The sequence below is a fragment of the Microcaecilia unicolor genome, chromosome 11 (assembly GCF_901765095.1).
Source record: "Microcaecilia unicolor chromosome 11, aMicUni1.1, whole genome shotgun sequence".
Lineage (NCBI taxonomy): Eukaryota > Metazoa > Chordata > Amphibia > Gymnophiona > Siphonopidae > Microcaecilia > Microcaecilia unicolor.
This window is the reverse complement of record NC_044041.1, coordinates 81,849,856-81,876,682: the sequence shown is the minus strand read 5'-3', so window position 1 is coordinate 81,876,682 and position 26,827 is coordinate 81,849,856. Positions and strand designations below refer to the sequence as shown.

General features: G+C 44.2%; 1 protein-coding gene across 1 annotated transcript in view; it reads right to left on the bottom strand.

The window, feature by feature from the left end:
* Positions 1 to 26,827, bottom strand: part of PIP5K1C (phosphatidylinositol-4-phosphate 5-kinase type 1 gamma) — a gene marked incomplete at its 5' end in the record, with an annotated part of 125,677 nt that overhangs the window by 63,618 nt on the left and 35,232 nt on the right. The window contains 3 exons of the mRNA XM_030217986.1: positions 7,644 to 7,774; positions 9,129 to 9,215; positions 10,726 to 10,757. Coding sequence (XP_030073846.1) covers positions 7,644 to 7,774; positions 9,129 to 9,215; positions 10,726 to 10,757 — 250 coding nt within the window. The remainder of the gene's footprint in view (positions 1 to 7,643; positions 7,775 to 9,128; positions 9,216 to 10,725; positions 10,758 to 26,827) is intronic.

The following is a 26,827-nucleotide window of genomic DNA, read 5'->3' as shown; positions in this document are numbered from 1 at the left end:
AATCGCGGGAGGACTGGAAAAAATTACAAGAGGACCTTACGAGACTGGGCGTCTAAATGGCAGGTGACGTTTAATGTGAGCAAGTGCAAAGTGATGCATGTGGGAAAGAGGAACCTGAATTATAGCTATGTTATGCAAGGTTCCACGTTAGGAGTCACAGACCAAGAAAGGGATCTAGGTGTTGTCGCTGATGATACGTTGAAACCTTCTGCTCACTGTGCTGCTGCGGCTAAGAAAGCAAATAGAATGTTAGGTATTATTAGGAAAGGAATGGAAAACAAAAATTAGGATGTTATAATGCCTTTGTATCGCTCCATGGTGCGACCGCACCTCGAATATTGTGTTCAATTCTGGTCGCCACATCTCAAAAAATATATAGTGGAATTAGAAAAGGTGCAGAGAAGGGCCACGAAAATGATAAAGGGGAGGGGACGACTTCCCTATGAAGAAAGGCTAAAGCGGCTAGGGCTCTTCAGCTTGGAGAAAAGGCGGCTGAGGGGAGATATGATAGAGGTCTATAAAATAATGAGTGGAGTTGAACGGGTAGATGTGAAGCGTTTGTTCACGCTTTCCAAAAATCCTAGGAGGGGGCATGCGATGAAGCTACAATGTAGTAAATTTAAAACGAATCAGAGAAAAATTTTTCTTCACTCAACGTGTAATTAAACTCTGGAATTCGTTGTCAGAGAATGTGGTAAAGGCGGTTAGCTTAGCGGAGTTTAAAAAAAGGTTTGGACGGCTTCCTAAAGGAAAAGTCCATAGACCATTATTAAATGGACTTGGGAAAATCCACTATTTCTGGGATAAGCAGTATAAAATGTTTTGTACTTTTTTGGGATCTTGCTGGGTATCTGTGACCTGGATTGGCCACTGTTGGAAACAGGATGCTGGGCTCAATGGACCTTTGGTCTTTCCCAGTATGGCAATACTTATGTACTTATGTAAGTACCTAGAATAGAATCCCCGCCCTTCTTCCCCTGGTGGAATGGGACTGCATGGGCTTTCAGAAGGGCTGAGAGTTCCTCTGCAAGTACCTGCCTGTGCTGAGAGCTGAATGAATGAGCCCTCGGTGGGAAATTTGGAGGTTTGAGATATCAATTGAGGGCACATCCAAGACGGACTATTTGAAGAACCCACCAGTCGGAGATAAGAGACCACCTTTTGTGAAAAACTTTAATCCCCCCCCCCCCCCCGACTGGCAAGTTGTCCAGGATGGACACTTTTACTGTGGGTATGTTCCTTGCTCCTCCTGGGAAGCAGCAGGAGCCTTTGGCACACAATGTTGATGTGAATGAGCATGCTGGTATTGAGCTTGAGTAGGCTGGTGAGCCAAAGGGTTGTACCTACTCCTAAGATAGTAATAGGAACTCTTCTTTGGCTTGCCAAAAGTCCGCCTAGCTGAGAAGAATGATGCAGAAGGCGTCCGGCGGGAGAGAGACGAGATGGTATCAGTGTGTTTTTTGATTCTCTCCAAAAAGGTTATCCACCCGACATGGGGCATCCACCAACCTCTGCTGAACAGAATGTTCCAAGTCAGAAACGCATAGTCATGAGAGTTTGCGTGTTGCTATACTTTGGGCACAGATCCTGGATGCCACATCAAAAGTTTCATAAGTGCCCCTGGCCAAGAACTTTCAACAGAAAGTCTGCTGTTTGACCAACTGGCAAACTGACTCAGCCTTCTCCAGAGGGAGCATCTCAGCCAGGTTGGACAACTTGCTCACAGAGTTTTGCAAGTGGATGCTTGTGAAGAGTTGGTATGATTGTATTTGGGAAATGAGAATTGAAGCCTGGTACACAGTGCTTTTTTTGTAGAAAAAAAGGTGCCGGTACTCATTATGGGCGGGATCACCACATATGGCTCCACCCCTATTATAGCCACACCCACATTAGCCACACCCCTTATACCAGCCACGGCGCATATAAACAGACATCACTGAAAATATTATACTAGTATAGGAGAAAAAAAATAACGTGATTTTTTTCATTATAAATAATTTCTGTCAGCTTTTACAACTTCAGTATTCCCAGTGCAAAATAAGACAGCAGATGTAAATTCTCAAATTGGACATATTCCAAACACTAAAATAAAAATAAAATGATTTTTTCTACCTTTGTTGTCTGGTGACTTCGTTTTTCTATCCGCTGCTCTCTATCTGTTCTCTTAACTCCGTTTCCAGGGCTTCCTTTCCATTTATTTCTGTACTTTCCTCCTTTCTTCTTCATTTCTTGCCCTACATCCATAAATAAAAGCTGGGTCCTCCTCCGTGGAACTGACTGGAGGAGGTACAACGTGGATCCAGCTTTTGCCTATTTTCTCCATGTGCAGTTTTTCTCCTCTCTTCCCTTGCCCTCACCTCCATCCATGTGCATCTTCTTTTTTTCTTTCCTCCCCTCCATCCATGTCCAGCACTTCTCCTCTCTCCTCCACTCCATCCATGTCCAGCATTTCTCCTCTCTCTTTCCTCCCCTGTATCCATATAAAGAAATAATTCTCTCCCCTCTCTTCCATCCAAGTCCAGCATTTCTCCTCTCTCCCCGTCAACCCCTCCATCCATCCATGTCCAGCAATTCTCCTCTATCTCCTGCTCTCCTCTCCATCCATTTCCAGCATTTCTCCTCTTTCCCCTGCCCTCCCCTCCAAGTGCATCTCCTTTCTGCCTTACCTCCCCTCCATCCATGTCCAGAATATCTCCTCTCTCCCCTGTCCTCCTCTCCCATCCATGTCCAGCGATTCTCCTCTCTCCCCTGCCCTCCCCTCCCATCCATGTCCAGTGATTCTCCTCTCTCCCCTGCCTTCCCCTCCTATCCATGTCCAGCGATTCTCTCTTCCCTGCCCCTTCTGTTCATGCACCTGTGCTCCCTGAGTTGAAATCTTTTGCTTACCCGAAGTCGCGGAGAACCGGCAGTGAAAGCAGCAGGCAGGCAGGTTCGGCATCCTTGTCGCTTCCCTTCCCTCTCAGCGCGTCCCACCCTCACGGAAAGGAAATTACATCAGAGGAAGGCGGGATGCACTGAGAAGGAAGGGAAGCGACGAGGATGCTGAACCTGCCCGCCTGCTGCTTTCACTGCCAGTTCACCGCGACTTCGAGTAAACAAAAGATTTCAACTCAGGGAGCATAGGTGCACGAACGGAAGGGAGCAGGCAGGTGAGCCAGACCTCAGGAAATAGATGCCGGTACGCCGTACTGGTGCGTACCGGCACAAAAAAAAAAAGCACTGCTGGTACATCTTCCTCCCAAGAGAATTCAGGGTTCTAGCTTCTCTGCCTGGGAGTGCCTGGAACTCCTGGCTCTTCTGAGAGTGAATTTCACCACCATCGAATTGTGAGGCAACTAAAGCCTATCAAAACTAGGTGCACTGTGGATCCGGTACTGGGTGTCAATCTTCTTGGGAATGACAGGGACCAACAGAGGGGACTCCCAGTTCCTGATGAGGATGTCCTTGAGTATCTCATGGAGAGGGGCAGTCACAGCCTCCTTAGGAGATGTGTAGTCCAGGACCTCGAGCATCTTGGCTCTGGGTTCATCCTCCACTTCCAAAGGAAATAGAATGGCATCAGACATTTCCTTAACAGAAATGAAAGGCTTTCTTGAGGAGACTTTCTTCTTTCAGGTGGAGAAGAGGGTTCAGAAGGAATTCCATAGGACTTATCTGAGGAAAAGTACCGTGGATCCTCCTCTGAATCCCATGAGCACTCTTCTTCACTGTCAGGCAATACCTCCTGATGGGAGTGTTGAGACTGAACCTGCCTTGACGTGGAGGAACCAAGTCCTCAAGAACGGCGTTGAGAAATCATCTCCCGTCTTGACTCCAGTGAAGCTTTCTCAGTCGTCAAGGGAGTAGCGACTTGGGTGGCAGTGGTCACCAGAGCCATATGCGGAATCAGTGTTGGAGACCGCATCACAGGCTGAGGGCCAAGCGGGGGACACAACGGGAGGCAGGGTAGGCACAAGCACCCCAATGCACACCGTTGCATGAGGCCATCCAAAGGCTCAGGGAGCAAGGCCCAGATGCACTCATCGAGCGAGGACACTGGGAAAAGCTTGGTGCCGGCTCAGACAGAGGTTGTAGAACTGCCGGGGTAGGTATAGGATCAGGGTTCTTGGCTGCTGGGAGACCAACGCATTGGCAACTCCTATATGGAGGAGGAGTGGTCTTCCCAGTACTGACACTTCTCGGGTGCCAAGTCCTTTGACACCCTGGAGCTCCTGGCACCATGCGTCAAGGGCGACCGATGACTATGCTTCTTGGCCTTCGCCCGAAACATGTCACCGACTGATGAGGACATCGAATCCACACATCGCCTCAAGGCAGGTGGAGGACCCACTCAATGCTTCACTGCTCCCAGTGTCTAAGGGTCTAGCAGCAGCCATGCTTACCGACACTCCTGATGCCAGTGCGATACTCGAAGCCGATGTTGAGGAACCGGACTTGGCTCCAAAAATCCTCTCTCACTGAGCCCCTCTGGAAACCTGGGTTCTCCTCTTCATGCGAAGACAGAGTTAGCAGGGCTATGGTTGGGCCCAAGACACTGTAGACAACAAAAATGGGTGTTGTTCCCAGAGATTGTCCGATTGCACCAGGTACAGCACTTGAAGCCACTGGAAATCTTTGTGGACGTGGAAGGAAAAACTTCCTCGTCTAAATCAAACGAAGCGATGGTGCCCAAAAAAGGTGCAAGGCACGGCAAAAAAGAAAAACAGCTGAAAGGCACAAAAAAGCTCTCTAGGACCAAGCGATGTGAGGAGATGGTAAAAAAAACACGCCCTCTTCTCACTGCGGTAGAAAAAAAGAACTGTGGAAACTGCGTTCACACGGCAGGCAGGAAGGAACTCACTCATTCGTGTAGCAGCATGTCTCTCACGCTACAAAGCACTCATTAGACTTTTGTAAATTCCAGACCAGCCAACGCGGGTCGGTGTCACCCACTTATGAGAATTAATAAGCCTGCTTGTCCTCGGAGATGTGCAATATACACATCCAAATGCCGGTTTATGCACATCCAACACACAAACGACGCTTCTAAGATAAGCTCGCAAGGTCACAGATGTTTTAATGGCAGGAAGCGAGGGATTTGATCCTGGATTCCCCAATTCTCAGCCCATTCATTGTTCTAATCATTAGGTCGCTTCCTCTCACCTTATGTTAAGGAAGCTTTGTCAGTAGTACAGGCTTTAAGAGACAGACAAAACTAGGGAGAGCACTGAAATAGCAACATATATATTAGTAAGAAGGATGAGAATGAAGACAAAAGGTACAAACAGAATGGCATGCAGGCAATACAGACAAAGGAGGAGGAGAAGAAAGATAGGCAAACTCAGCAGGAGCAACAGAAAGAGCTAAGAACCACAACCAGAGACAAACATATGCAATAATGAAGTATACTGCCCAATTTGAAGATAGTACTTTCTTTAGATAGCCCAGAACAAGAACAGCAAGCATTAAAGGGAAGGATGGGTTTAGTTCAAGTGTAGGATCAGAAGAAAGCTAATCTCTTTACTGGGTATTCACACTAGAAGGGGAGTGTTGCAGCAAGGGCAGAAGGGGTATGGAATGAACACATTGCTGTTTAGAGTGGGGAGTATTCGAGGTACTAGAAAGGCCAATAGAAAACATGGCTCTGGGATCTGATTGGGTAAATCCAGAAATACTGAAGGAGTTACAGGAGTGCTCACAACAGCTCTCACTTGACATAGGAGAGGGGTGGAGAAGAGGTGGGACTACTCCACAGGGGTGAAGTAATGGAAGCACACTTGCAAGGCAGACAGTGTAGCACCTTGGAAGTTGGAACAGAAATTATAAACTGGCTGAGTAACAGAACCCAGAGAGGAGGTAGTTAATGGAAAAGTAGTCAGTGGGGTGTTGCAAACTTAAGGGCTAGGATCAGACATCTTTATATGTAAATTGGGAAGCAGAAGGGAAAATCTGCCTGTTAAAAATGATATGAATACTTGCAAGTGAATACATGCCAGATTGGGCAAATAAGATTAAAGATTTTAAATCTGAACAAGAATAAAAGACTTGCGTTCAACTAGAGTTTGTGTGTATGGGAGTGGTCGCCTTCTACTTATGTCTCCAGTAAAGAATGCTGTCATTTGACATCGCTGGTAGAGTTTCCAGCTGCTATGGGATCCCAGTGCTGATTGTTCATTTGCTGGTTACAATGCATAGTTTCCCTACTCTGGCTTTCTAACTTTCTTGCACTGCATTTACCCTACCAACTCTCAAAATTCAAGACACGACAATCCAAGATATGACAGCCCTTGAATACCATAAAGACAATGAAGAAAAGTGCGGTGGGCTTCACAGTGATATAAGGTAGGACAGAGATGCAGTGTACACATAAGACATTCTTTTCACGACTCATAAAAATGTTCAAAAGTAAGGCAACTATGCTTAGAGACAAAAAGAAATATTGTCCCATTTAGGATGCAGAAATCTAAGATCAAATAATTCTTTAGAGATGAAAAAATATCAACCAGGAAAGAGACCTGGGGGTTTCAGCTCTGATGACCATACTGCTTGCTACATTGTGACAAGACAGTTGAGAAAGCTAATACACTTGGGTGCATAATGAGAGATCCCTAGTAGAAACAGGGAAATATTGCTCTTCTACAAGCCTCTGGTGAGGCTCACATTGGCGCTACCATTTCCAAAAGGACATGGATAAAGAAGAGGCAATACAGAGGAGAACCACTAAAATGGTGCATAGCCGGCACTAAAAGCCATACAAAGAGAATCCAGCAGAGGACTGAGGTTCATTCTAGTCATGGTGTATGGAAAATTAATGAATTTGGAGATACTATCAAGAGAGATAAACATGTACTCTCTGGGAAGAGGGGGAGACAGAGAGAGAAATAGAAAATATTCAAAATATCCAGCACAGGGGTTCTTAAACCTTTTTTGGTTCCCACATCCCTTTAACAGGTCAGTGAAACCATCGCATCCTCCCCCTTCTTAAACCACATGTCCACTAGAGACTACTGACAGCAACATATTTTGCTGTTAGCCACTAACAGTGCTAACTGCTAATGTGTCACTAAAATTACATTGGGACACAGTTATACTAAAATTGTCCTATAAACTGCCTTTCACTCTGTCTAGAAAGTTTCAATAAATTATCTCAGATTTCAAGACCTTTCTCTTCGCCCTGTTTGCTCTCTTTCCAAACCCCTTGGGAGAGAAGGCACCACTGATTAAGAATTCCTAATCTGTTTCCAATAAAGTGCTAGAAGGAAGTATTTCTACAGAATGAAAAGTTTAAGTTAAGCAGTATATTTTAAACTACCTATGCTGCACTTTTATAATGCTAAACTCATTTTCAGTCCCCTCAACAAAGGCAAGATATAAATACAAAATGAAACAGAGGAAGTGCATTATGAAGCCAAAGGAAGACAAATGCAAAAGGAATGTGAGAAAATACTTTTCACCGAGAGGATGGTGGATAGCTAAAAGAGACTGCCAGCAAAGGTTATAGGAGTCAGAACAGTGGCAGGGAAGGAAAAGACCATGGATCAAGACCTGTAGTAAGCAGATAAAAGTGGACAGCCGAATGTAACATTTTCTGCTGCTATCTGTGCATCATTTCAGGTACTTCCCAAAGTAAATGACAAAAAAACAAAACAAAAACACATCAATACCTTGGGAAGAAAATACTTTCAACCACATAGAAATCCTGCATAAGGACATCTCTCTCTGGCTTGGAGCTCAGATTTCCTACCGTGTATCCGATACCTAACTGGATGGCCCCTTTCAGTGTGGAAGATGTAGTCTGTCAAAAAGGAAAAAAGAAAACATTTTAAAAGCTTACCTTCCAGAACAGAGGCAGATCTTACAAGGTAGCACTTGACTCAGTATACACAAACTGACACCAACCACACAGGCAAAAAGAGTCAGTAAACATGCTGAAGGCAGACAGTTCTGTTTTATGCAACTGCAAACCCAATGAAGTTGTGACTGGCTCCCTTCCTCAGCTAAACAATTTCTAGGGGAAAGCACAAACAATAAATTTAGTTCTCAGCTTTAAACATATCCTCCAAGAAGGAAGGTGAAAATGTTGTTGAATGTCTTAATTATCTAAAATTGGTTACATGACTATTTTGGAATGGTACTAATTTTGGCAGTAAATGTAGTGGGACTATTCCCAGTGAAAACGAAACCAAGTGAACCTAGAGATGCCACTAAGGCTAGAGCAATATATATATACGTTAGAGAATGACACGGGGGACAAAAGTTTCTGATGTCCCCACCCCATCCCCATGGGTTCTTGTCTCCGTCCCCACCCCATCCCCGCAGGTTCTGTCTCCATCCCTGTCCCACCCCTGTGGACTTGTGTTGTCTCCTTCCCCGCAAGTTCTGTCTCCTTCCCCACCCCATCCCTGTGGGCTCTGTCCTCATCTGCAGAAGCCTCAAGCACTTATGATTTTATATTTAAATCTTTTTATTAAAGTATAAAAAGGAATATGCTGTGCAACTGTTGTTTATGAATCACAGATAGAAAACAATAATGAGCAACTATAATAACCCTAACAACAAGCAACTATAATAACCTCCACCACCACCACCCTCTACCATTCCAACCCCAATGATAGCTGACTTCTACTACCCCAAGGAATCCTAATCCACTGTTAAAATTTCCAGGGGTACATAATACAACCCGTTCTGCATGCCCTAGCAGGGGAGAAATAGGACCTTGTCTGTCTAGCTCTCCTGCATTCCACAGTCCTTCCTGCAATAGAAGATGTATTCTTAGAAGATGTGATGGTAGCAGGAATGTACAGGATCCTCCACGCAAATTTGCTAGTTGTGGCCACCATGTTTGATTGTTTTTCCAAAAAAAAAAATCAAAATATCGTCATCTGCATCACTCAAACATAACAGTCCAGTTCGTTAACAAGCTTCAAAGTAGAAAATGACACGGGAACAAAGTCTGTCCCTGTCCCCACGGTTATCGGGGTCCCTGTGTCATTCTCTAATATACGTATATAAGAAGATTGCCTGAAAGGGGCAAGTTTCTTCACGCTACATGTTTTCAGAATGAATTTGGTAAACCAAAGAGCGCCCATGGCTCTGCTGGCTGGGGGGGGGGGGGGGGCATGCTGAGGGTGCAGGGGAAGGAATGGAACCTTTTTGTAGGTGGTTTCTCCTGAGGCGTCCACTCCCCGGTGACCAATCTTCTTCCCCGAGCCAGGCTGGCCAGATAGCGATGGGACCTGAGGAACACAGAGTGGTGTCAGGTCAGATCTCGCAGAGTGGGGCTGATCAGAATGGTGAACACGGACTGCTGAAATGGATCAGATGGATGGACTGAAGAGGGAAAAAAAATGGTTCTTGCCCTGCACAGCACACTGATGCAACAAATGACATTCAAAAGGGGTAATCAAACACTCAGTGCAAATATGCCACATGTCTGCAATTACCAATACTAAAAGTGCACAATGAATTTCATAAATTTAACAGGTAAAATATTTCCACTTGGCAAAATGACAGCACAGAGTTCTAGCAGCTAGAGCAAACCTGGATGAAAACTGAACCTTTGAAGGTTAAATAGGTATATTTTTACCAGTTTCCAAACAACCAACTACAGAATTCACAGTGACAATTCATCCTACTACATATACAAACTTCACACAACACTGTACATTTATTCCAATATCACTAAAACATGTTTTTTGACAAATGTCATCTCCAGGACTTAATTTCAAGTTTTTTTCCTAAATTTACATGATTTTCCAACCAATAACAGAGGCCTGAAGTGACAGTCCAGCACAAAGTTCATGCCATAATTCCTCAAATTTATTGTCAGATTCTGATATAGGTATATTTTAAATTGGGGATCAGTAAGAAAAGTTAAGGATACTTCATGATTTTTATTTTTCAGTTGTAGCTCAAGGTGAGTTGCAACAAGGTACAGAAAGTATTTCCTGTCCCTGTTGGGCTTACAATCTAAATTTTGTAGCAGCCACCATGTTAAAGTTAAATCACTATCCTAAGATCACAAGGCCGTAGCAAAATTTGAATCCTGGCTTCTCTGGTTCTCAGTCCACTGCTCTAACCACTGGGTTACTCCTCCAGAACATGATTTTGGATGACCGCATAGTGGCATATATGGTCTCCAAAGTTCATGACCACCACTACAATTTTTTTGGTCGATTTAATTAAAAATGTTATATCTTACAAAAATTCTAGTGGAAAACAAGACAGCGATTCTGGAAATAGAAGTTACTGATTTGAATGTTCTCTTCTCCCAGCCAGACGGACATACTTAACCCAACTACAGAGGTTTCTCAATCTGCATTTTTGATAGTAAATCAAAGCTCTCCTTTTTTCCATGAAGATACCAAAACCAACGAATAACAACCAAAAAGATATTCTTTAACCACCATTCAACTCCCTCCTTTCAAAACTCTGAATGACTGTCGCCATCACATTCAACTCTCAGCGTTGAATAAATGGTAATGAAAGGGTGTCAAGCAGCAAACAGCTGTAATCATGGCACATAACAGGAAAAAAGAATGCAAGACCTAAACATTTAGGATGAGGTACGTTATGGTGGTGCTTTGATCATGATCCAACCATCTCCCTCCCTCCAATAAAAAAAGGAGTAACACTGCTCCACCCACCATGTTAGAATTAATGTGCTGTATCATCATAGTATCACCATAATCTTCTTTCTGTACCTCATTTGAATGAATTCAAAATTACACCATTCTTGCTACTCACCTCTGATACAGTGGTCTTCTTAAATGCCAAATCTGAGGAGAGAAGGAAAAAGAAAAATCTAAAAAAAAAGTCTGTCAAGAATAAGCCTACACAGATCAAGCGAACAATCGAGGCAGCATCATAGGGTGGGCATCACATCTGTGTCATGTTGTGAGGGATTAAATCTAAAGGCACTTGAAAATTACTAGAAAACATGTCATTTCACAGGGTTTAGACCAAGCCCATGCTGCTAACACTGGGATATCAGTATTGGGCTGAATCTTTGCCAGTCTACCACATAGCAAGGATTCTTCCTACTGTTCAACAAAAAATAAACCTCTCTCTCAGAGGTATAGGCAGCTTCCAAAAAAGCCAGGCATTACTTGGCTAAAAAAAATTTACTTTCTTCACTGCAATGGTCAGTTAAACTGAGAAGGCTTCCCAACATATCACGCAATCCACATCCCTTCCTTATGAGGTAAAGGGAAGACTGAAGTGTGGGTATAATCAGTCCAACCAGCGTGCACTTTTTGACTGGCAGTGACAGAGCTCACAGTGAGGGACACATTAAGTTCTATCCTCAGGACATGTGGAGCACTCAGCTCAAGCAGTCATCTTGGACGCTGACGCCACTTCCTCGGCACTCTCCAGTTTTCAACCTACTTATTCAGGGCAGGACAGCTGTGTGCCAGGAGGCAGGCCACAGCTGCAGAGCTAGGAGTTATAAAAGGGCAAACAAGACTGGGAAGGGGGGAGGGATGGGAGGAGGCTTGGGCCCAGCCTAGGAGAGAGAAGAAAGTGCAGGTGTCAAGCCTGATAACTACAAAATTGATCCTCTAAGGCCCAAATGCATCAACCTTTCGTAAAAAAATGTAAATCGTAAAAGTCCTTAACGAATTTTAAAAAACAAAGAATGCACCAAAAAAACAAGTCTTTAATGTTCGGTACAGTATTGTAAAGTACAATGCATTAAAGATACGTTAAATTGGTGTAATCCCCGTCAGTAATCGGCCCCTAAAGCATGCGCAGAGCAGCCAAGCGTTATGCTGGCTGCTCTGCGCATGCCACAAACGTCAAAACAACAAAAAAAAACCAACAACAACACAAACACGTGGCTCCCCGCTTTCCCCTGCATACAATATAAAATCTTAAACATCAAAAAAGGATCGGGAGGGGGCAAAGGCGCTCATCAGGAGCGTCCTGTATGGACGGCCTTGCCCCCCTCCCCCCCCGAGGTCTCCGCCGCTCCCTGCTTCTCCCTGTATGAAAAGAAAACTAAAAAAAAAATCAAACCTTTTGCAGCGCCTGGCCCCCTCCCTTCCTGTCTCTCTCTTCTCCTTCTCCCACCACTGCTCCACCTCCCGCCATCCTCTGCCCCCGTGCCCCGCCCCCCTGTTTGTCACCGCTGCTCCCCCCCTCCACCAGTCCCCCCTCCTCCTTACTGGCCCGCACGAAGACTGGAGGCATCAGCTGTTCTTTCTGCCCTTGCAGCACCTTCACACAGAGGTGAGAGGCGCGGGGCACGGGGGGGCAGAGGATGGCGGGAGGCGGAGCAGTGGTGGGAGGAGGAGAAGAGAGAGACAGGAAGGGAGGGGGGGCCCGGTGCTGCAAAAGGTTTGATTTTTATTTTGAGTTCTTTTTCATACAGGGAGAAGCGGCGATCTCGGACGGGAGGGGGGGGGGGGGGCAAGGCCGTCCATATAGGACGCTCCTGATGAGCGCCTTTGCCCCCTCCCGATCCTTTTTTTTTTCAGTTTTAAATTGAAGCAGGGGGAGTGGGGAGAAGCAGCGACCTCGGGCGTCAATAAAGGACGCCCCTGACGCGCGTTTTCACCCCCCTTGCTTTTTTTGGGGTGGTTTTTACATAGAAGATTTTAGTCGGACCGCCCTAACGACAGGTACAGACCTGTCGTTAGCTTTCCAGCAGTTTTCCAGCGTTAGGGCAAGCGGAAAACTTCAGTGCGTCTCGTTTCAATAGGGTTTCTACACAATTTGCTCATCTGCATTCCGTTTTCGTTTTCTGCTACTGTCGTCGGAAAATGGCCTTTAATGCATGCCACGGTTCAAAAATTCTTCGTTAAAGGGTCGTTAAAGTTTAGTGCATCTGGGCCTAAATGTCAGCTATTTGAAATAAATCCAGTAAAAGGCGAGATCATTCTTTTCTCATCAAGCTCATGTTGAGTTTAAGAGTTCCTTTGTTTTCTAAATTCCAAATTTTATGGCATGATCAAGACATTAACTATTCTGGATTATCAGTAATGTTCTGATAATGGAGAAGGTAACCCAAATGATTTGAAGCAGTAGCATAGCCAGGTTGATTTTTTTTTTTTTTTTTTTGGGGGGGGGGGGGGGGGGGGGGTCTGAAGTTAACAGAGATGGGCACCAGGCAGTGTGGATATTGACTTTGCCTACACTTTTCTTCTTATTGGTCTGACTCCAAAGTGAAGAGGCCATACCTAACCCATGTCTATGCCTCTGATTCAAAACACAAGCTGAAATAAAAATACATTGAACTAATCACAGCAAGTGTGAAAAATGCAACAAATTCGTATTTCCTGCTTATTGGGCCATAACACAATCCTAAGGCTGTCGGTCATCACAGCAAACAGTGACAACATTGCTCCCACCAATAAAGACACTATTACATAGAGTGTTTATGCTGTGGACAACAAGCAGTACAACATCTATAGCAGAACTTGCAGGAACCTCCCACCTACCCAGCCCAAACCTTAATTGCACATGTCTTAATTTCACAGTTTCTGGTTGGAGCACAGTCACATGCTGTCAACTATCTTATCCACAGCACAAACTGTTTTTTTGCCTAGGTTTCAGCTTTAGGTTAACAAGGCTGCAACACAAAGCAAATATAAATCCAAAGAGACCAGAAAGTATCAAATCAGACTACAGTACGTTATCAGGTAAGCCTCCCATGAGAGGAGCGAACTAATCAGGACAAATTTATGTATCCTGCATGCACACACAGACCAAATACATTTTGCAGACAGAATGGAGGTACTGTGTTTAAGCTCAGTCATCTTACAAGGGTATGAAGTGCCCAAAAAAAAAAACAAAGTAGGACTAGAAATGATCATTTCTTGGTTGGCTTGCTATAGTACTATACAGAGCCAGGTTTGGGAGAGGAAAAGGAGGAGGAAAGAGTTGAGAAAGTGCTGTACTGCAATGAATGGTTTTCATTTGCAAGCAATATCCCTAGAGGTGCCATGTGCAACACGTCAAGAGGGCTGGGGAAGGAGGAAGAGGATGACGCAAGTATTCCTGTGTATGTTTTCACGGAACATGTGATCCACAGAAGTTAAAGTTCCATCCGAGAATAATAAACCTTCAGACCTGATTCTACCAAAGAAGGTGAAGTAAACGTTTTCTTCTGCGTAACCGCATAGCACAGCATTGTAACAAATGTAGATATATACTAAAGACATTAAAGCGTTGCAGGTCTTCACCAGGCAGCAGCTGTTATTTCTACACAATTAACAATAAACAACCTGTTTCTAACCTTTAAGGACTGGTAGAACAAGCCGAGCCAAATGAAAGGCAAACAAACAAAAAAAAAATCCCTCAGCATATAAATAAATTCTCTCTCTTCAGACAAAAAATGATGAACTTCCAGCCAAAGATATAGAAGCTTCAGTTTTCTCCCACATACAGTGGAAACGATCCTAAACTTTTATATTTAGAACGGTCCACAGGCTCCACATTACATGTCTGTGCCACTGCCACCACCACAAACGTGAAGTCCAGTTAAGCCACTTTATTGGTTATATTAGTTTTTGAACTTTTTAGCATGATAGGTTAGAACATAATATAACTGATAAACAATTAAGCCACATTCACAAAAGTTTACATGTACTTGGATGCAAATGGTCTCTGCAAACACGTCCCTCTTTCTTCTGGTTGAAAAATCAACCTTCATTGGTTCACTAAGTGGCTCCGACTCAAAGATTCAGCAATTCACAGATTAGTAGAGGTAATATATAGAGGTGTAGTATGAAGAACCAAATTAAGTTTTTAACTTAAATCAAATCAACAGCCCTAAACGTCTGCAAGGAGCCAAGGTTTAGATTTCTTTTTTTCCTGAAACTTTTCAGAAAACAAAGTCAGTTCAATTAATGTGATAAAAAGAGCACCAAGAACGAAATACCAACTTGAACTGTCAAAATCAGTCACACTGGTAAAGGCGGACTGAAAGTAGCTCTTAGTGCAATACACCTACACGATTCCCTGCAATGCTTAGCTTAACAGAGCCAGCATGCTGTGCCAAGCTTTACAGTCACATGTACACCATTTTCTGCAGCAACTCCCACTTGGCGCAAACTAGCTGAAAACCTAATCACACAGTATAACAAAAATCAAACAAGATGGCTCTTTGTGACTCCTATTCCTAGTCTTGTTCACTGGTGGTGATAAAAGGACAATGAGCAGCTTCTTCTGGGCCATTTAAGATGTTCTCACACAGAATGTATCTTGATGCTGCATACTGATTTGAAGGTGATCAGCACAGGGCTCTCCCAGCTAAATTAGGGAAGGAGAAATTAGGACTTACCTGATAGATAATTTTCTTTCCATTAGTCCTTTCCACTATTCCAGAACATGTGGAATAGTTGTGACCATCAACCAGCAGAGGACGATAAAGAACTGAAAACTGAGCTGAGATATCATTTTTGGAATCGTCCAGCTCCTCAGTATTTATGTAGATAAGCAATAAGGAGAAACTAGAGCATACACAACCACCTTATACAACTCGCTAACCTAACACTAACCAGATGAGCGAGTGTGTGGACCTCTCTCATCTCTGGACAACTTGTAGAAAGCAAGAGATATGCAGAAAGTACCATGCAAGGTGACAGTCCATTATCTGACCCATCACTTTGCTCCGACTAAACATCTCAGAAACCTTGGGTATGCCTCTGGAATAGTGGGAAGGACTAATGGAAAGAAAATCATTATGTAAGACAATTTCTCCTTCCATTACATAGCTACCCACTATTGCAGAACCTGTGAGATGTTCAAAAGCAATCCCTAGTGTGGGTGGGATCCTGGTGCTGCCACCCTGAGGGCCAAAGCACCAAAACTGGCTTCCGAGTGTGCCACAACATCCATCTTGTAGTGCTTGGCAAAGGTATGCGGTATCGACCACATCACCACCTTGCAAATATCTGCCGGAGACAGTAAGGTAGTCTCTGCCCAGGATGTCGCTGTACATCTAGTAGAATGAGCCCACAAGGCTTTAAGAGCCTGCTTTCCCACAAGCAAATATGCTATTGTGATGGCTGAAGGAGACTATCTAGAAATTGTGGGCCTGGAAGCCATGAGGCCAAGCCTCTGTTTACCAAAAAACACAAAATCTGTCTGATTTGTGAAACTCATTTGTGACTTCCAGATAGCTAATGAGGACTCTACGCACATCAAGAAGCTTAAAGGAAGAATACTGAGCCTCTTCGTCGTCTCAGTGAAACGATGGATCTTTCAAGGAAGTCTTCCAGAGTGGCTCACATGGAGGCTTCTGAATAGCCCCATGGCCTAAATTAAGGTTCCACTCTCGAAACAGTATACGAAAGGGAGTCCACAAGCAGCTTGCTCCCTGCAAGAATCGAATGATATTCGGGTCTTCTGTAGTCAGCCCCTGAAACAGGCCAAAGCCGTAACCTGAATCTTAGAGAATCTAATGCCAATCTTTTCTGAAGGCCTGCCTGAAAAAACACCAGGATGTGCGTGACCTGAGCAGAGAAGGGATAAAGTCCGCACACAGAACACCAGCCCTTGAACGTCCTCCACACCCTCGCATATGCCATGGATATAGAGCATTTCTGAGCCTGAAGTAAGGTAGCAATGACCAAGAATCAAGACCAAAGGGGCACAGATCCTCCATAAGCACCGAACCTTGCTTCAGTAAGTTGTGTATCTGCGAAAAACAGAGAAGACCCCCATTCAACAAATCATATCAGTACACCACGGCCTCTGCGGCCAAACTGGGGCTAAGAGAATTATTAGACCCCAGTTCAACATGATCCTTATCAACATGCAGCCTACCATGGGCCAAGGAGGGAAGACCTACAGTAGATGTGTCTCTGGCCAGGGCTGCAGTAGGGCATCAATCTCTGTCAAGCCCAGTTCTTTCCAACAGATGAAGAACTTGGGCACTTTGGCATTCCTTTTCATTGCCATCAAGTCCAGAAGTGGAGAACCCCATTGGTCCACTATCAGCTGAAATCCATGGCTGGATAGTTCCCATTCTTCCGGGTCTAAGGAGTGCCTGCTGAGAAAATCATCCTCTACACTCAAGGACCCTGTGATGTGAGCAGCCGATAAGCAGAGAAGATTTTTCTCCACCCAACTCAGGAGGGAGGCTGCCTTCACCATTAGACGATGCAGGTCCTGCTTGTTGATATACCCACCGTGGAGAAAACTTGGACCGGGGCTCCTGCCAGAAAGGGAACACAGTTGCATAAGGCATTCCTCACTGCCCTGAGTGCCAAGCATTTTATTGACCACCGAGACTCCTGTTCCATCCAGGTGCCCTGTGCCAGGGGGAACTTGTAATGAGCTCCACAACCTGTCACCACCTACCACTTTGTTATCAGAAAGGGAGCTCCGACGGTCAACCACCACTGCATACTCCGTCTGACAACCAGCATCCATGGAAGATGAAGGTTGTACTTCTGTGATATCTGAGACCAGCGGCTGAGAAGAGATTCCTGTAATGGCCGAATATGAGCCCTTGCCCATGGAACCACTTCCAACACCACCATCACTGACCCCAGAATATGGCCTAGTCCCAGACCCTGTGCCATTCTCGACTGAGAAGACAACAAATCTATTGAACCAGCTTCACCTTCCTGCAGTCCATGAAGAAGACCCTCTCCAGTGCTGTGTCGAATAGAACACCCAGATACTCCAGTGTCTGCGATGGAGATAGTCTACTCTTATCGAAGTTGATCACCAAACCCAATAACTTCTTAACTGTCTCCAAGGAAGTTGCAATTCACCCCAAATGTCACCAGTGCAGCACATGTCCCAAGCAGCTAGTCAGAATCCCTCCACTGCACCAAGTAGAACTTGTAGCCCTCCAAGCAGTTCTGAATCACACTTTAGTCTGACTTACCACTGCCAGCTGCTCCCCTCAAGCTCACAGTTTCCACAAGTCTTACCACAGATGAGAAGACTCAGGACTGATACTCTATCCCATGTTCTCCAGTAAGCCTTTCCTTCTCAGTTTTTTTTTCTTTTTAAAGGTTGTTGTGCTGGAAAAAGAGCGCTCCAAAGGAAACAGGGGAAAGGTGAAGGAAGGGAAGAAGTAAATTTGCAGGGCACCACAGACAGGAATCTGAAGACCTCCAGGTGTGACTCTGCAGACTCAAGCCACCCGTAAATATCAACTACAGACCAGCTGCACCAGGAGCAAATCACATAGAACCAGAGGCTAAAAAGTGTGTCTATCCATCTGCTGGAGACAGAGAACTGAAAACTAAGCTGAGACATCTCTCTCTTGGCATCCAGTTTAGTGTCTCAGTATTTTCTATCTGCATCTGCTGGCTGATGGACACAACTATCCCACACGGTCTGGAATAATGGGAAAGTATGTAATGGAAAAAATAATTCATCCTACTCGGATCTGACCATCATTAGCCCAGGCTTTGCAGGAGCTTCTCAGATGACAGCTTCCAGAATGTGGAGAGAACCGGAGGACAACCACTTAAAAAAAAAAAAACACTGATGAAACTGTGGTTTTATGATCCTGAAAACTGTACTATTTCATGAAGTGCATATCTCCTAAATGGCCAGCAGATGGCGCTTGTTTTGAGTTTTAAAGCTGCTGCAGAAAAAGGCTTTTTCTCTTCCAGTTTCAGCTTATGGAATGGCAATCTACAGTACCATTGGGCTGGTACTTTCAAAATTGATGTCCTGGGCTCTAATTGGCCCTGGATTTCAAATCTACTACTACTACTTAGCATTTTTATAGCGCTGCCAGGGTTACGCAGCGCTGTACAAGTTTAACATGGGGAAGGACAGACCCTGCTCAAGAAAGCTTACAATCTAAAGGTTACAAACTATGTAGTCAGTGTAGGTATCATGAATGGGGAAGGTGGTTAGGCGCCAAAAGCAAGGGAGAAGAGATGGGCTTTGAGTAAGGACTTGAAAATGGGCAGGGAGGGCGCATGGCGTATGGGCTCGGGAAGTCTGTTCCAGGCATATGGTGATGCGAGGCAGAAGGGGCGGAGTCTGGAGTTAGCGGTGGTGGAGAAGGGTACAGATAGGAGTGATTTGTCCTGAGAGCGGAGGTTACGGGTGGGAACATACGGGGAGAGGAGGGTAGAGAGGTAATGGGGGGCTGCAGATTGAGTGCATTTGAAGGTTAATAGGAGAAGCTTGAACTGTATACGGTAGCGGATCGGGAGCCAGTGAAGTGACTTGAGGAGAGGGGTGATATGAGAGTATCGGTTCACGCGGTAGATAAGACGTGCGGCGGAATTTTGGACAGATTGAAGGGGGGATAGATGGTTAAGCAGGAGGCCAATGAGAAGAAGGTTGCAATAGTCAAGACGAGAGGTAACGAGCGTGTGGACGAGGGTTCGGGTGGTCTGTTCAGAGAGGAATGGGCGAAATCTAGCCTGAAGGTACTGGATTTTCCCCAGTCTCAGCCAGGGAGTGGAGAGAGAAATCTCTCTTTACTGAGACCCAGTGAGCAGTTATATGATATAAACTGTGAGCAGCTATATTTCATGACCTCCCTTGGTGCTACCCAGGTAGTAACAAATGTTTAGATAGTTTTATAATTGATCCATATTCAGAAACTTATTATTGTCTGCTGATTTCACCTTTTTCTGTTCACTGATCAAGTTCTGTGACAATAAACCTTTTTTAGTTCATTGACTCTGCTGTTCTAGACTAAGAATCCTGGTTTGTGTTTTTGGGTCTGTGGGTGCTTTCTAGAAACTGGGATCCCCTGGAGTGTGGTCCCAATGTCCGAGAAATAGGATAGGAGGCAAGGTTCTGGTGTGGCTTAGAAATTGGCTACTGGACAGAAAACAGAGGGTAGGGTTAAATGGTCATTTCTCTCAGTGGAGGAGAGTGAACAGTGGAGTGCCACAGGGATCTGTACTGGGACTGGTACTATTTAATATATTTATAAATGATATGGAAATCGGAACGATGAGCGAGGTGATTAAATTTGCAGATGATACAAAACTAGTCAAGGTTGTTAAAACACGTGCGGACCGTGAAATATTGCAGGAAGACCTTAGGAAACTGGAAGACTGGGCGTTTAATGTGGACAAATGCAAGGTGATGCACATTGGAAAGAATAGTCCAAATCACAGTTACCTGATGCTAGGAGGGTCCACCTTGGGGGGTCAGCGCTCAAGAAAAAGATCTGGGTGTCGTAGATAATATGCTGAAATCTTCTGCTCAGTGTGCGGCGGCCACAAAAAAGCAAACAGGATGCCAGGAATTATTAGGAAAGGAAAGGGATGGCGAATAAGACCGAAAATACTATAATGCCTTTCCATGGTGCGTCCGCACCTTGAGTGTTGCGTTCAGTTCTGGTTGCCGTATCTCAAACAAGATATAGCGGAATTAGAAAAGGTTCAAAGAGCAACTAAAATGATAAAGTGAAAGGAACTCCTCTTGTTATGAGAAAAGGCTAAAGAGGATAGGGCTCTTCAGCTTGGAAAAGAGACGGATGAGGGGAGATATGATTGAGGTCTACAAAATCCTGAGTGGTGTAGAATGAGTAGAAGTAAATAGATTTTTTACTTGTTCCAAAAGTACAAAGACTAGGGGACACTCGAAGAAGTTGCATGGAAATACAAAAAGGAGGAAATATTTTTTCACTCAATGAATAGTTAAGCTCTGGAATTCTTTGTCAGAGGAGGTGGTAATAGTGGTTAGCGTATCTGGGTTTAAAAAAAAGGTTTGGACAAATTCCTGGAGGGAAAGGTCTATAGTCTGCTATTGCGACAGACATGGGAAGCAACTGCTTGCCCTGGGATTTGTAATATGGAGTGTTGCCACAATTTGGTTTTCTGCCAGGTACTTGTGACCTGGCTTGGCCACTGTTTGGAAAACAGGATACTGGGCTAGATGAACCGTTGGTCTGACCCAGTATGGCTACTCTCATGTTATGTAAATCACCGATGAATAATGGGACCCAGTCAGTGAAAGGGGGGTGCTAGTATAGAGCACGTGCCCAGGTGCAGGTGGCCCTGAGCAGTGCTGGGGGTGGCTGCAAGGTTAACCCCAGGAAGGTGCTAGGCATTTTGTGACACACACAAAACATCAATACTGTCCACTTGCAACAGAAAAAAAACATGCAAGCCTAGTTATGGAACACATGGCAATAAACACAGTTCCCTGTATGGCCACCAGTTATATTGTGAAGTCTAAAGCTTTGAAACATCACACAGTGCCAAAGGAAAAATCTAAAAATGCGAAAAATGCGAAAAGTGCCTCAGAATTTCCATTTGCTTAGCATGATAGAACATTAGCAAACGTTAGGTGAGAAAAAGCAGAGGTGTTTCTCTCTCAGTGGTGACAGCAACACCAGGGATATAAATGGATTTTTAGCAGGGAATTCAGATTAACCAGCTTGAGGTACTATTTATTCTTCAAGGTAGCAAAATAACTGTTTCTTCAAGAAGGTGAAGACTATGGACAGTGCAGAATATAGATTTGTAAGTACTGTACATACACTATGACAGAACACTATTTTTCACCTGGACACTCCAGTTGCCAAAACTAGTAAATTTACTGTGAATAAACACAATCAGAATTAAAAATGTGTTTCTGTTTATGTCAAAAGTCCATAAAATGCTGGTCCAGTGTTTCTTCAGTCCTTTATTTTTCTGTGCTTACATACTGCAAATGTAATTCCCACTTTTCTTAAAAAGAACAGTTTTTTGCAGGGTGACCCTGATCAGAAATTACAAGTCCATGTAGAAAGTTGGTGTCCAGTAAAAACAAGGAATGTTAAGAAAGAAATCGACTTTAATAAGCCAACTGGGGGGGGGGGGTATTTTTGCATGCTTTCACATTAAAGTTACCTTGTCAATCAAAACAAATAGTTGCAAGTTACTAGGGCAACTTTAAAAAAGAAATTTGTATATACCAACAGTTACATTACACAAATAGGTTTATTTTATTTAAAGGATATTGATTATTTTTACATGCTTTAAGAGTCTGATTAACAATACAGAGGAAGTAAATTGCAGAAGACCTCCCTGATCAAAATATCTACCTTCAACCAAATCCGATTTCCTTTTCACCATACTTCTAGTAGAATAACTCGTTAGCTTAAAATTTACCAACTCTAGAAACATCCTCCTACAACAAAGTTAAAGGTTTTTTGCTTTGTCTTCAAAAACATTAAACCCCCCCCCCCAAAAAAAAAAAAAATCCACAGAAAATTTTACAAGAACCAACATTTGACCCCTACGAGACCTCTGAAAAGCATCACCATGCCTTAATTGTAGTATCCACAGAGCCATTACTGCACAGTACCGACGACTACTACTACTACTTATTTCTATAGCGTTACTAGACTTACACAGCGCTGTACACTTGAATATGAAGAGACAGTCCCTGCTCGACAGACAAACAAGACAAATAAGAGATAAGGGAATTACTAAGGTGGGTATGATAAAATAAGGGTACTAAACAAGTGAGTAATGGTTAGGAGTTAAAAGCATCAAAAAGGTGGGCTTTTAGCCTAGATTTGAAGACGGCCAGAGATGGAGCTTAACGTACCAGATCAGGAAGTCTATTCCAGGCATATGGTGCAGCACGATAAAAGGAACGGAGTCTGGAGTTAGCAGTGGAGGAGAAGGGTGCAGATAAGAGAGATTTATCCAGTGAACGGAGCTCCCAGGGAGGAGTGTAGGGAGAGATGAGAGTGGAGAGGTACTGAGGAGCTGCAGCGTGAATGCACTTACAGGTCAATAAGAGGAGTTTGAACTGTATGCGGAAACGGATAGGGAGCCAGGGAAGTGACTTGAGGAGAGGGCTATATGAGCATAGCGACACTGGCAGAATATAAGTCGTGCAGCAGAATCTTGAAGAGGAGAGAGATGGCTAAGTAGGAGACCTGTGAGAAGCAAGTTGCAATAGTCTAAGCGAGAGGTGATAAGCGTGTGGATATGGGTTCTGGTAATGTGCTCAGAAAGGAAATGGTGAATTTTGGTGATATTACAGAGAAAGAAACGATAGGTTTTAGCAGTCTGCTGAATATGTTCGGAGAAGGAGAAAGAGGAGTCGAAGATGACCCCAAGGTTACGAGCTGATGAGACAGGGAGAATGAGAGCCACAGAAAGAGAATGGGGAAGAGGAGAGGTGGATTTAGGGGGAAAGATAAGAAGTTCAGTCTTGGTCATGTTTAGTTTCAAATCGCTGAGTCATCCAGGCAGCAATGTCAGACAGGCAGGCTGATACTTTGGCCTGGATTCCTGCTGAGATTTCTGGGAGTCATCAGCGTAAAGATGATACTGATAATAGCACCTGCTATTCCAACTCAGGTACTTTACAAAGCTCTACCAGCTTGGTTATCTCCTGATAACAAAAATACTTGGCTAATATATGTGGAAGACAAAGAAGTGACAGAGAAGACTGCATTCTGAATGATACACAAATATTTGAAGGTGGCTCTAGATTTTCTCGTTGGTTGAATGAAGGGAAAGAGACTGATATTTTCCACATTGAAATCCACTACAGATTAATTTTTCATTTGCTAATGTTCTGTGAAAGAGAGCAGGTTCTGGTAAGAGCTAAACTAGGATGTGGGTCACCAGAGAATGCACGTCACTAGACAAAGTTGGTTTGAGTAGTGAGGTAGGGAGAGGAAGTGATGTCAGCCCTAGAGATGGCAGCTTAATTTGAGAGCTCTGCTGTCTTCGGAGCAGAATAGAAGCTTCCCCTGCGCTAAATTGTAGAATTTACTCACCAAAACGAAAGAGAGAACGTCGGAACGATGGCAGCGAAGAAAAAGCTGGCAAAATTCAAATTCGGGGCTGACGCGCCCAGTGCGAGTAAAGGATCGAGCCTCCGGACACGCGGCGCAAAGATGGCTGCCGAAGAGAGTGACTCAGACCTGGATCCCGAAGAACAAATGGAAAGTAAAACAGAGCTGAGTAAACGGGACTTTGTGCGCTGGTTCACAGACCTTAAAACTGAACTGGTAGCAACTCGTCGAAGTATCCAAACAGCAGTAACGGAGCTGCATGAAGAAATGAAAGAAATTGGAAATCGAGTGGCTGAAAATGAAGAAAAAACGGAGGCTGCAATGGCGGAGGTGAGAGAACGCCAGGGAGCTCTTAAAGCTGAACAACAAGTAAGAGCAGACCTGGAAACAGCGCTGGAGGACTTGGAAAATCACACAAGAAGGTGTAATTTGCGATTTCGAGGCATTCCAGAAGAGGATCAGTATAAAGATCCAGAAAAGGTAGTAAAAGAAATTTGCACCTTTTTATTCCAGCAAGACCCTAACGGGGAAGGGCAGCAAGGACAAGAGCCCATAGAACTGGAGAGAGCCCACAGAAGCCTGGGGTCACCAAGAGGGGGCTTGCCCAGAGACATAGTGGCGTGTTTCCACAAATTTACAGTTAAAGAGAGAGTATGGAGGCGAGCAAGAGAATTGGGGGAAGTAAACTGGCGGTCGGTTAAAGTTAAAATCTTCCAAGACTTGGCAAAGAAAACATTGCAGAGAAGAAGAGATTTTAAAGAAATTACCGCCTATCTGCAAAAGGCGAGACTGCGGTACCGTTGGTTGTTCCCATTTGGATTACAGATCACAGTGGGAAACAATACCAGGCGCTTACATACACATCAAGGAGCGTGGAAACTACTGAGAGAGATGGGATGCACAGCTGTCCCCAGAGATGAAGAGGCGAAACAGCATCCTACAAATAACACGAGGAGGACGGAGCAGAATAGCTGGCAGAAGGTTGGAGGAAAGAAAAACCACTTATCCCCAAGGGTGGAAAGAGCGGAAGAACGGACAGTGGTGGTCACCTGAGCGAGAGCTGTACTGCTTCTGGACTTATACTGTCTTTCTGATTGCAGTTGGTGAGAGACTTGGGGGTGGGCATGTTATATGCAGATGTCAAAATGGAGGAGAGTAAATGTTAATGTTTAAGTTGGAAACATAGGGGGTTAAGTTTCTATGGATGTATATTTGAGTGGTTATGCTCTGGGGAAGGCTAGCTTCCTAAAGGGTAAGACTGGCACGAGATATAGTGACCTCTAGTGGCCTGAATAGAGAAATAGAATGGCAAGCTCTCATTTAATGCTTTTTCCCGCCGTTTGAAAACAGCTGATGCCTGACATTTATACTGCGCATGTGTGGGCGTTCTCGAGTAGGTTTGTGAACCGGACAGAGTGGGGCTCCTCCCTGGTATTGCTGAACAGTGAGTTACATTTTGAATTTTTCACTATAATGGAATACACTCTAAGTTTTAAGTTTTGTGAGATTGTTTTGCACTTATTTTAGATATGGTAAAATGCTAGGTTTTATAAAATCTTTAACCTGCATTTCAGATCAGTTCCCCTGAAGACGCCATTAGTCTGGCGAAACATGGCCCATGTAGGGAATTGAAACTGCTGAACTGTGACCTTTATGGTCTTACATCTTGCACAGAGGGATTTTTTTGAAAAAAGCATTGCAGTGGACAAGAACTTGGCAGGAAGAAGATTTTTTTCTGCACATCTCTACTTAAGTTAAGTAATTGCTATTTATATATTTTTTGAACATCAAGTTTATTATATTCTTTTGGACTTTGCCCATCTATTGAACAATACTATTAGGATGGAGGTAGGATGTGCTATGATGTAAGGGTGGTGTTCCTGCTAAGCCTGGATTATCAGTCCACAGCAATACACCAAAAACTGAGCACAACATAAAAAAATTTTCTATAATTTATTGGATTTTATTTTAAAAAATAATTATATATATATGAATAATGAGAGTGATAATTTTTGTTTAAAATTGTTTTGAAGGTTTCTGTTATATTTATTAATTTACGAGATATAGTTTGCCAGTTACAGGGGGGGAACAAGGGGGGATTAGGTTGGGGATGGGGAGAGTGTGAATTGGATCATGGAACGTTAATGGATTAAATAACCCGGGTAAGAGGAGCATAATATTCAGGGAACTGCGTAAATTGAATTGGGATATAGTCATGCTGCAAGAGACACACATTAAACAACGTGATGAATCTCTAACCATAAATAAAGGTCTGGGCGTAGGGTACGCCCTAGCAGACTCCAGGGGAAATAAGACGGGAGGGTTGGTGATATATGTGAGGGACCATTTGAAGTTTAATAAAGAAGCAGTTTACAAGGACAGAGAGGGGAGATGCCTGGCAATTAAAGGGCAACTGAATGGTCGAAATATTACACTTATCAATGTATATGCTCCTAATGTGGGTCAGGGAAAATACTTTGATTCACTTCGGGAAGAATTGCTCCCTTTTGTGGGGGGGGGGGGGTGTTGATGGGGGGCGGACTTTAACCATTCAGTGGGGTCACTGGATCACTCCATCAGGCAGAAGGGAGGGGGTGGATATAATGGGCGACAATTCCACAGATTGATGAGAGAATTAGATCTGATTGATATATGGTGTTTGAAACATCTGGGTCGACGACAGTTCACACACTATGCACACGTACAGGGGACATATGCGAGAATAGACGCCATTTGGGGAAGCAGGAATGAGTGGGGGGAAGTGCGAGAAGCAGAAATTGAAAATATCCATGCCTCTGATCATGCACCGGTATGGGTGAAGTTAGATGGGTTAGGGGAACAGGGGGGAAGTCAAATTTGGAGATTAAATGAATCCCTCTTAGATAAGGTTGAGGATTGTCAAGAAGTACGGTCCACCATCAAAGAGTATTTAGAAATAAATGATACAGGAGAAGTGTCGGAGGGGGTCTTATGGGACACCCTTAAGGCGGTTGTGAGGGGGGTGCTCATACGTAAAGGAGCATACATGAAAAAGAAGAGGGCAGCCCATGAGATGGAAGTACGGAGTAATTTGGTGAGACTGGAAGCACTACATCAGAGGGAGGGTAAACCCCAGTGGAGGGGAGAGCAATGGAATTCCACAGGCAGTTGCTACAG